Here is an 11,714-nt window from a genome sequence, read left to right as displayed (position 1 = left end):
TCAATTTTAAAGACATTCTTTAGGTAAAGACTAACACATCTCCTCTCTCCTCTCTTCTCTCTCTCTCTCCTCTCTCTCTCTCTCTTCTCTCTCTCTCTCTCTCTCTCTCTCTCTCTCTCTCTCTCTCTCTCATCTCCTCATCCTTTCTCCCCACACACACACACAAACACTCATTCTCTCTCTCTTCTCCCCCTCCCCATCCTCTCTATTACACACACAATCAAACATTAACACATTCACATACACACACACCCACACACATACACACACACACACCTACACATTACAATGTCCATAAAACACCTAACCAGTCCTTTGTGTAAAGCTAAGCTTCGTTCAACAAGTAATGGCAAAAAAAAAAAAAAAAAAGCAAAGAACAGTTCAGCACAGCACAATACATGATCGTAACTAATAGCAAATTGTACATGTAAAGTTTCAATATCAACAAAATATGGATTATTATATAAAGCAACAGCCTGTACTTAAATCCAAACACAGTTTGAATATTGTGTCCTATCTGATTTACATCTACGGAATACGGTAACCTCAATCACTACACTACACACTCATCCTTCAGATACTGACCAATTAAAATGCCCTTCATTTTGTCAAAAACTCTAAAACCTGAGATTTCAAGAATTCACAAAGTCCTATCTTTTTATGTTTTTTAATGTTTTTACGGCGCTTACAAAACATTTAGGCCATATGCACGCCAATAAAAAGGAAGAAATTTGAATAGTAAAAACATTCTAGATGTACAATAAAAAGGACTTGAGGAAAAAGTAAGACAAAAGGGGACTGGTTCAAATAGGGAACAGATATCAGTGTACTTAGTTTGAGATCACCTAAAAGTCTCACCCGGACACCAGCACAAGATCCCACTAATTAGTTATGGGAATACACACTCAAATGTTTACAAATCAAATGTTAAAAATTTTAAAAATAAAAGTAAATAACACAGAGATGGTTTACAATGAAAATAAATATCACCTCTCAAAACTCTAACTATACATTCGATTAACTCTCTCCCAGCCAAGGACTCCAGCCAGGATCAGGACAAAACTAAGTAATCTCATTCCAAGAAAAGACATGAAGCAATTGGAAAACATATACAAGGGGGATAGAAGACACAGCAAGTACCACTATGGGAGGTCGGGAACCCCACCCAGTCCTGACTCTGTGAGATAATTTCTACTCTTTCAATAACCCTTCCAATTCTTGAGATAAATATTAAGATTCCATACATGGACTATTTAAATATAAATAATAATAACAATTCCTTTTACTGCCTCTATTTGATACAAGGGTTGAGATGGCCAAGTGGATAAAGCACTGCACTTCCACCTAGGGGACTCAGGTTTGAGCCTTCTGTCGACATCTCGTTTCTTCATTGAGTAAAAAAGCTCAATTGCTCACTTTGAAGCAAATGCACTACTGTGTCTGACCTTAAAGACCTTAAAGAGTGTGCACAAAACTGAGCTGTATAATTTAACCTCAAATATAATACGAGGAAAATGCATATCATCACAATGGAGCCTTTTACTGTTACTTTGGCTTTGTTGGGTATTATTAATTGTTTTGTTTGTTGTTTTTAAGGGTTTTACGGCGCTTGCGACACATAGAGGTCATATCAGGGCCAGTAAAAGGGAAGAAAATGGGATAGTAAAAAGTTCTAGAATTACAATTAAAACATCCAAGAATAAGGCAGACAAAGGGGAATTGGTTTAAATAGGTAGCAGATGTAGATTCCAAGAGCACACTATCAGTGTATTTAGTTTGAGATTTTAAAAGTCTTATCCAGAAACAAGCACAGGTCCCCACTAAGAGGAATACACTCAAATGTTCACAAATCCTATATAATACTTAAACAAAACATAATACAGCGCATAACAGAGAGATGATTTACAAGGGAAAAAATATCTCCCAAAACCAACTACACATTTGACTGCTTCCCTCCCAGCCAGGGTATCCGGCCAGGGCCAGGACAAAACCAATTGTTTTTTGTTTTTAAGGGTTTTACGGCGCTTGCAACACATAGGACAAAACCAAGAAATCTCATTCCAAGACAAAGACAGAAAGCATGTTGGAAAACAGACATATGGGGATAGAAGAGACAGTATGTACCTCCCTGCCCACTGTGGGAGGTCAAGAGCCCCACCCAGGCGTATTATTAAAACTAAGAAAAAAATAAATAAATAAACATCACATTATCTACAATACAACAAACACGATATATCAAAAAATGAATCATCTCTTAAAGTTTCTAACACTGTCATCCCACCCCTCTACTCTACTCTGGAGGGTTTACATGGAAAACGGAAGAGGATGTTGATCTCCCTTAAGAGAGCACTGAAGAAACTGTACTAAATGGGATTAGTTAGTTCAAACAAGGAATAGAGGTAGATTCTGATATCGACCCAACTACATAAATGAATCGTACTTTCATCACAAACAAGATCAGTCTAGTAAATTTTCACGAATTCACAAATAGCAACTATTCAAAACTCATAAATAATTAGAACTGGTCATAAAAAGAGTACAGAAATGGCTATTATTCAACCCAATCCACTAAATCAGAGTTACACAGAGTTCCCACCAGGAGTGAGACACTCCAATACTTTAAAACACTCATTCACTCAGAATATGATTTACAGGAAAAAACCTCATGGAAAGCAACACTGGCCATGGCCTAAGCAAAAACCTAATTATAGAACAAGTAAAGAAAGACACATTAAAACACAAGGAATATAAGGAGGTAGATGACCAAATCAGTGGTAATCCTCACAAACCTACCTCCTATCAAACTGATCAGCCAAACATAATAATGAGTACGACTTGAAGTGTTTAGTTATCTTTAAAACGAGCGTTAAACATAAAATGAAAGTGCACATTTGTATTCACTATCTGATTAAAATCTTTTGGATTTAGTTTTACCATCACATGACACCCCTTTACCCTCTAGCTCCCAATTTTTTTTTACTAACCTTGAACATCAACGAGAAAGACCACTATTACATACATTAGCTGATTCAATTGTAATTAGCAACTTAAAATTAAAGGGCAGTGACAATAACAATCACAAAGCAAATTTTGCTTGGAAGATTAGCCTCATTAAATCTCAGTTAAAACAACAAGGACATAAAATTTACAACACTTTGGTGAGATACAAAAAACAATGGATGTTGAAATGGTCTACATTATGCAGACCTGCCTACTTGAAAACTTAAAAATTCGTAATTTTTAGGAGAGAAAAAAGTGTGCTCGCTAGAGTTAACTTTCAAAATCAACAATTCACCCGAACAAGGATTAAATAACACTTCAATTATGTAATTATTTAAATTATGTTATTATGTAATCTGGCATCAACTCTCATTTTAAATATTTCAATGACTTAGACATGTAGAAACCGGAGCCAAAATGTCGTAATTCTATGAATTTTTCATAATAAGAGGCAGGTCTGAATAATGTAAATATAAAGAGTATCAAAGATTGAAAAGGATTGAACATAAATATAATAACAGCAGTTTCAATAGAAACAAAATATACAAAAAACGAAACTATTCCTTCAATCTTCAAATATATTAATTTACAATCTTGGTAGATAGTTTTGCATACATACAGCCATATATAGGAAAAGCAATGTATTCATACTTTTTATGGATCCAAGAGAAATAAGGTGAGGGGTGGGGGAGGGGAACATTCGACATCCTGTTTGATTTTAAGGATTTTACGGCACTTGCAACACAAACCAAGTAATCTCAGTCCCAAGACAAAAGAAAGAAAGCATGTTGGAAAACAGATATAGGGGGATAGAAGACATAGTAAGTGCCTCCCTGCCCACTATGGGAGGTCAGGAATCCCACCTAGAATTTCAAGATCACCAAATTGTCAAACACGTTGCTCTACCTAAGGATGGCAATATAATGTAACTGTGTGATGTGAAAGGAGAACTTAAGTATGAAAATAACAAAAATCATCTATGGATATAATCAGTAATAATACACTTTTTCAACATGCTATAACAACATTTTTTAAAGGTAAAAAAAACAACAACATAAGTTTGAATAATGAAAAATGCTATATACAAATCAAAAATAAGTGTCTAAATTATTCAAGTGATTAAAAGTGTTTCCTTAAAAAATCAATTTAAACATCACTATGCTCATACTATTTACACAAAAGAATTCAGTTTAAAATAATGTTAAACGTAATCCTTGATCATTATGAAATAATGAATGAATAGTAAAATAATACAAGTTTGAAATCACAAAACCAAGGCTAGATATGAACCAAACCCATTCAAATAGATTAACTATGCATATTCTATTATGCCGAAGATCTCACAATTTCCAATGACAATAAATCGGTTTTATTATTATGAATGAATGCATAATTAAAATGTTTGATTATGAGTGTTATATACCGTGTGATGCTTAATTACAATTTTCATGAAGTATCAATGAAGTATGGTGCCTTCCATATCTTATTTTAATTGAACTGACTGCCACAGTCTGAATTTTGAATTTTTGGGTGCCAAAATTGTCTGAAATTGGATTTTTTAAAAGTTTTCACGGGTTGAAAATATTGTTATTAAGGGGAGGGGCGACACCTGAAACTATTTTCAAGAATAATGGTTATATCCAATATCTTTTTATATTGGGACATTGCCTATGACCAATGGATTCGAACCATGTGATTTATTTCGGTGGGCGTGTCCGGTTGCCATGGTGACGGCCGCCATCTTGGATTTTTGTCCTCTCTGAGTGCTATTTTTAAAAGTTACTTTCTCAATAAGTTTCCATGGAATTGTTTTGAAATTTTGCATGGTAGTTTATTTGTACAATACAAAAAAAAATACAGAGCGTTTTTGAAATATTTCAAATACATTTTTATTTATAAATTTTTAAAAATAAACATTTTTCGTACGCAAAAAAATCATGTTTTTTGACATAAAAATGTCAATTTTTCATAAAATAACAGAGATATTCAAAATTCCTTCTGTATGATTTTAGATAATCACTAGAACTCTAGACATGCCAAGTTATAAACAAATTGATTGATAAATGACAAAATAAGACAAAAAAGAGTGTTAAAAAATGGCATTTTGAGAAAAACGAGATCAAACATAATGATTAATGAAAACAATAGAACAAAACACTACAACCACCTCAAAACATACCAGCACCGTATGAGGGTCCCCCGTGTTCTTTTTCTGCCTCCCTCTGGGCTTTTTCACGGGCCTGAGCTTTTATTTTACGTCTTTCTTTCTCTTTATGTTGAGTAGACCGTATGCTTTGGTCAAGTCTTTTTGACTCTGCTTGCTGACTCAACCTCTGGGAGTGTTCTCCCAGTCCACCTATGCCCAAAGACACTTTCAGGGATGTTATTCCTGCTGGACCAAAATTATACTCTGCAGCTGCACTTATGACGCCAAACTCAACTTTTTTCAGGGAATGGAAGTATGTTTTATGGCATCTTGACCAAACAGAATTATGAAAGCTTTCATTTGGATTTTGTGTTGCCTTCATCTCACAACGCTTCAACAAAGCATCTGAAGACAACCTTTCATATACAGGCTTCAAGTGCTCATGGAGTAAATCAAAATTCAAAGGAGTATGTACACGCTGCTTGTGTCCACCAGGATACATATGGGCAGCAACATCTTTTTTATAAAAGCACCAGGAGTCCGGTTCAGGAGGACAAAACATATGTTGAGGAAAGTCATCGGTAGAATAACCGTGGTAAAGGCTAGCAAGAATAGCCCGCCTCATTTCCTCCGCTGTGGCATTGCTTCGAATCGCTTTATCATAATACTTTTGAAGCTTTCTCATGGTCTCAGCAGTGAGGCGCCGTGACCTTTGCCACCCAAGGTAATTCCTTTTTTTCTACAATCATCAACTAGATTACGAAGCGCAGTGCCCATACGCTTTGAAACATGATTGATACATTCCTCCTTCACGATCTCAACACCAGGCCCATAAGGCCGTAATGCCTTCAAATTATTGTACGCCTTAGAATCACCATCACTGATCATTGTGGTGTAGCGAAAATTGTGTTTCTCAACTGACCGGTTCCAAAGAACTTCAGCTGCTGTCACTTCCATCATACCAGAGCTTCCGCTGAAGTTTATTGAGCATTCTCCACTTTCTTTGTGCTCTGTAAGCCACCTATCATAACGCTGCGGGTTCTCACGTTTGATCCATTCCCCTGTCTGTGCACATACGTGGCAATGCAAGCTCATGACATGAGCATCAATCACAAGGCCGGTCAGTATTTCTACCACACACCCAATTCCAATCAAAGATTTGTGGCCACGGGTCAACCACGAGCCATCATAACTTACGGCAATATCAAGCACTTCCCCTGCTTGCGTACGTTGGTACTCCTGGCGTACAACATTCGCTGCTTTTGAGAATATTTCATCTCCAATGCGTTTGTTGCAGCTATAGATTCGTTCTGCAAACTTATTGAAGGACTTTTGGTGCATACCAGAAAGCTCTGTATGTCCGCAAAACTTATTAAAGCTGTACGGACCTAAACCAACCAGTAGGGAGGACAGAGTACAAACCTCATTGACGACGAATGGTTTGGGATGGCTCATACTCTTCTCTTTCCTACGCGAAGAAAACACAGATGAAACATTATCTTCACAAATATCACAAATTACATTGAGACGAGACGACATTCCATATCTTTTGGACACATTCAAAGACAAACAGTTGCTATTTTTACAAGTGGGACAATTCAACACGGAAACAAGACGATCTAACTGCTGCACATCATTAATTTTAGTGATTAATTGAAATTGAATTAAAATTAAAGGGCAGGAAAATAAAACAATCAAAAAAAAAAATTTGTTGGGAAAGTTTGCTCTTTAAAAATTCGGGTTTAAAACAACAAGGGAAAATAAATTTAAACCTTTGGTGAGATAAAAAAAACAAGGGATGTTAAAATGGTTACATTATGCAGACCTGCCACTTGAAAATTTAAAAAAAATTCTTAATTTTTAGGGAGAAAAAAGTTGTCCTATAGTTTAACTTTAAAAAACATTCACCAAAACAAGGATTAAATAACATTAAATTATGTAATTATTTAAATTATGTTTTTATGTAATTGGCATCAACTTCATTTTTAAAAATTTCAAAGACTTGACATGTAGAAACGGAGCCAAATGTCGTTTTTATGAATTTTTCATAATAAGAGGAGGTTGAATAATGTAAATATAAAGAGTATCAAAGATTGAAAAGGATTTAACATAAATATAATAACAGCAGTTTCAATAGGAAAACAAAAAATACAAAAACGAAACTATTCCCTTTAATCTTCAAATATATTAATTTACAATCTTGGTAGATAGTTTTGCATACATACAGCCCTTATAGGAAAGCAAAGTATTCATACTTTTTATGGATCCAAGAGAAATAAGTGAGGGGTGGGGGCGGGGAACATTCGACATCCTGTTTGATTTTAAGGATTTACGGCACTTGCAACACAAACCCAAATAATCTCAGTCCCAAGACAAAAGAAAGAAAGCATGTTGGAAAACAGATATGGGGATAGAAGAATAGTAAGTGCTCCCTGCCCACTATGGGAGGTCGGAACCCCCCCCAGAATTTCAAGATCACCAAAATTTTCAAACCGTTTCTTACCCCAAGGATGGCAAAAATGCTATATACAAATCAAAAATAAGTGTCTAAATTATTCAAGTGATTAAAAGTGTTTCCTTAAAAAATCAATTTAAACATCACTATGCTCATACTATTTACACAAAAGAATTCAGTTTAAAATAATGTTAAACGTAATCCTTGATCATTATGAAATAATGAATGAATAGTAAAATAATACAAGTTTGAAATCACAAAACCAAGGCTAGATATGAACCAAACCCATTCAAATAGATTAACTATGCATATTCTATTATGCCGAAGATCTCACAATTTCCAATGACAATAAATCGGTTTTATTATTATGAATGAATGCATAATTAAAATGTTTGATTATGAGTGTTATATACCGTGTGATGCTTAATTACAATTTTCATGAAGTATCAATGAAGTATGGTGCCTTCCATATCTTATTTTAATTGAACTGACTGCCACAGTCTGAATTTTGAATTTTTGGGTGCCAAAATTGTCTGAAATTGGATTTTTTTAAAGTTTTCACGGTTGAAAATATTGTTATTAAGGGGAGGGCGACACCTGAAACTATTTTCAAGAATAATGGTTATATCCAATATCTTTTTATATTGGGACATTGCCTATGACCAATGGATTCGAACCATGTGATTTATTTCGGTGGGCGTGTCCGGTTGCCATGGTGACGGCCGCCATCTTGGATTTTTGTCCTCTCTGAGTGCTATTTTTAAAAGTTACTTTCTCAATAAGTTTCCATGGAATTGTTTTGAAATTTTGCATGGTAGTTTATTTGTACAATACAAAAAAAAATACAGAGCGTTTTTGAAATATTTCAAATACATTTTTATTTATAAATTTTTAAAAATAAACATTTTCGTACGCAAAAAAATCATGTTTTTTGACATAAAAATGTCAATTTTTCATAAAATAACAGAGATATTCAAAATTCCTTCTGTATGATTTTAGATAATCACTAGAACTCTAGACATGCCAAGTTATAAACAAATTGATTGATAAATGACAAAATAAGACAAAAAAGAGTGTTAAAAATGGCATTTTGAGAAAAACGAGATCAAACATAATGATTAATGAAAACAATAGAACAAAACACTACAACCACCTCAAAACATACCAGCACCGTATGAGGGTCCCCCGTGTTCTTTTTCTGCCTCCCTCTGGGCTTTTTCACGGGCCTGAGCTTTTATTTTACGTCTTTCTTTCTCTTTATGTTGAGTAGACCGTATGCTTTGGTCAAGTCTTTTTGACTCTGCTTGCTGACTCAACCTCTGGGAGTGTTCTCCCAGTCCACCTATGCCCAAAGACACTTTCAGGGATGTTATTCCTGCTGGACCAAAATTATACTCTGCAGCTGCACTTATGACGCCAAACTCAACTTTTTTCAGGGAATGGAAGTATGTTTTATGGCATCTTGACCAAACAGAATTATGAAAGCTTTCATTTGGATTTTGTGTTGCCTTCATCTCACAACGCTTCAACAAAGCATCTGAAGACAACCTTTCATATACAGGCTTCAAGTGCTCATGGAGTAAATCAAAATTCAAAGGAGTATGTACACGCTGCTTGTGTCCACCAGGATACATATGGGCAGCAACATCTTTTTTATAAAAGCACCAGGAGTCCGGTTCAGGAGGACAAAACATATGTTGAGGAAAGTCATCGGTAGAATAACCGTGGTAAAGGCTAGCAAGAATAGCCCGCCTCATTTCCTCCGCTGTGGCATTGCTTCGAATCGCTTTATCATAATACTTTTGAAGCTTTCTCATGGTCTCAGCAGTGAGGCGCCCGTGACCTTTGCCACCCAAGGTAATTCCTTTTTTTCTACAATCATCAACTAGATTACGAAGCGCAGTGCCCATACGCTTTGAAACATGATTGATACATTCCTCCTTCACGATCTCAACACCAGGCCCATAAGGCCGTAATGCCTTCAAATTATTGTACGCCTTAGAATCACCATCACTGATCATTGTGGTGTAGCGAAAATTGTGTTTCTCAACTGACCGGTTCCAAAGAACTTCAGCTGCTGTCACTTCCATCATACCAGAGCTTCCGCTGAAGTTTATTGAGCATTCTCCACTTTCTTTGTGCTCTGTAAGCCACCTATCATAACGCTGCGGGTTCTCACGTTTGATCCATTCCCCTGTCTGTGCACATACGTGGCAATGCAAGCTCATGACATGAGCATCAATCACAAGGCCGGTCAGTATTTCTACCACACACCCAATTCCAATCAAAGATTTGTGGCCACGGGTCAACCACGAGCCATCATAACTTACGGCAATATCAAGCACTTCCCCTGCTTGCGTACGTTGGTACTCCTGGCGTACAACATTCGCTGCTTTTGAGAATATTTCATCTCCAATGCGTTTGTTGCAGCTATAGATTCGTTCTGCAAACTTATTGAAGGACTTTTGGTGCATACCAGAAAGCTCTGTATGTCCGCAAAACTTATTAAAGCTGTACGGACCTAAACCAACCAGTAGGGAGGACAGAGTACAAACCTCATTGACGACGAATGGTTTGGGATGGCTCATACTCTTCTCTTTCCTACGCGAAGAAAACACAGATGAAACATTATCTTCACAAATATCACAAATTACATTGAGACGAGACGACATTCCATATCTTTTGGACACATTCAAAGACAAACAGTTGCTATTTTTACAAGTGGGACAATTCAACACGGAAACAAGACGATCTAACTGCTGCACATCACACATAACTCTTTCGACATCTTCACGGGGTGGCGGGGGTCCACTTCTTCCATAAAAAAGTTTCCTTCTACATCTGGTTCTGGGAGTAGAAGGTCCTGGACGAGCACGGGGGGAAGGTGTCCGTTTTTCCAATATTGTGGAAGGCCCTTCCAATGGATCAAGACGATCTGTAATGCCAATTGACGGCGGAGTGGGTGGGGACTGATGTGGCACAGAGGAGGGGATTTGTGGTTCCTCCTGGGGCTGTTGAGGGACAAAGAGGGAGAGAAAAACAAAACGCATATCATTGCATATGTAAATATAAGTAATTTTAATTTTTAAAAATAAAGCTATAGAATTCCAATTCTACAACTAATTCATCCTGTTATCATAGAAAGATTCATACTGAAACTGGTGGGGACAGCGAAAGTCTCTCGCAGGCTCCGCTAAAACTAAAGAAATGGTACACACTCCAAACACAAACATGCTTTTCCATACCATTATAATCATATCATTATAATTCATAGACACGCACTCGTTGACTCTCGGACTCTCATTGTTGAATTCTCCAATTTTATGATACAAGCACACACACACACTCACACACACACATACACAAACACACACACGCGCGCATGCACATGACCGGCACCTATACACATGAGATGATAATGTATTGTCTTACCTCGTCTTCTTTTCTTGCTTTCTTGATTCTTGCAGCAAATAACTGTTGCCAACGTTTGGATTTTCTGGTCACTTTAGGCATATTTATAATAATCCAGTAAAAAATTAGAATTATTTAAAGATAATTAATGAGAATTCGTGTCAAAATTTGATAAAACAATTGATCAATCGAAATGTAAACAGATCGTAGTAAAAATCGTAGTAAAGAGCCGCGAACTTTCACCCTGACTCGACATCCAATCCCTTGCTGGGAGTCTGAGGTCGAGAACAAGGTCAGCCAATCAGATCGCACCATTCGTGATCACGTTGTATTAACCTGACAACTTGACCTCTTGTCAGCTGTTTGACACACAATTTTCGTTCAAGACTAACAGTTTCTAAACCCCTCCCCTGCCCACATTGTGAGATTTATGAGACTGAAACCGTGTCAACGAGAAAGGCAAAGAGTAGACCAAACTATCGATATCAAAATTTATAACATCGATATACATTATAATGCTTTTCAGCCCTATTATTTTCAGTTGAATTTTCACAAAAAAATTGAAAAGTTTGATATTTTCATATCGACTCCATGTTTATAAAAGACGATTTACAAACTTTATATTATCCAAATCACCATCTCAGTGCTGAAAATATGTAAAAAAAATGATTGTTCTTTCATAATAAACAAAAAACTGAAATT

The 11,714-nt window shown here is 36.2% G+C and overlaps 1 protein-coding gene and 1 pseudogene across 1 annotated transcript; both read right to left on the bottom strand.

The window, feature by feature from the left end:
• Window positions 1-5,105: 5,105 nt before the first annotated feature.
• On the bottom strand, window positions 5,106-6,695 carry LOC144969669 (uncharacterized; annotated as a pseudogene).
• Window positions 6,696-8,755: 2,060 nt separating this feature from the next.
• On the bottom strand, window positions 8,756-10,769 carry LOC144968611 (uncharacterized). Its single transcript, XM_078907117.1, has one exon. It carries the CDS (start codon window positions 10,649-10,651, stop codon window positions 8,756-8,758), a length of 1,896 nt encoding a protein of 631 aa, XP_078763243.1. The 5' UTR covers window positions 10,652-10,769.
• Window positions 10,770-11,714: the final 945 nt, after the last annotated feature.

Source organism: Berghia stephanieae, chromosome 3 (genome assembly GCF_034508935.2).
Source record: "Berghia stephanieae isolate SIO BIC M18660-M18661 chromosome 3, UCSD_Bste_1.3, whole genome shotgun sequence".
In the NCBI taxonomy this organism is placed as follows: Eukaryota; Metazoa; Mollusca; class Gastropoda; order Nudibranchia; family Aeolidiidae; genus Berghia; species Berghia stephanieae.
The sequence above is the reverse complement of the archived record's forward strand: the minus strand, read 5'-3'. Positions and strand labels throughout refer to the sequence as shown.

Bases quoted from the DNA above. Each gene is read 5' to 3' on its own strand.
- LOC144968611 (XM_078907117.1), bottom strand. From the start codon at position 10,651: ATGCGTTTTGTTTTTCTCTCCCTCTTTGTCCCTCAACAGCCCCAGGAG.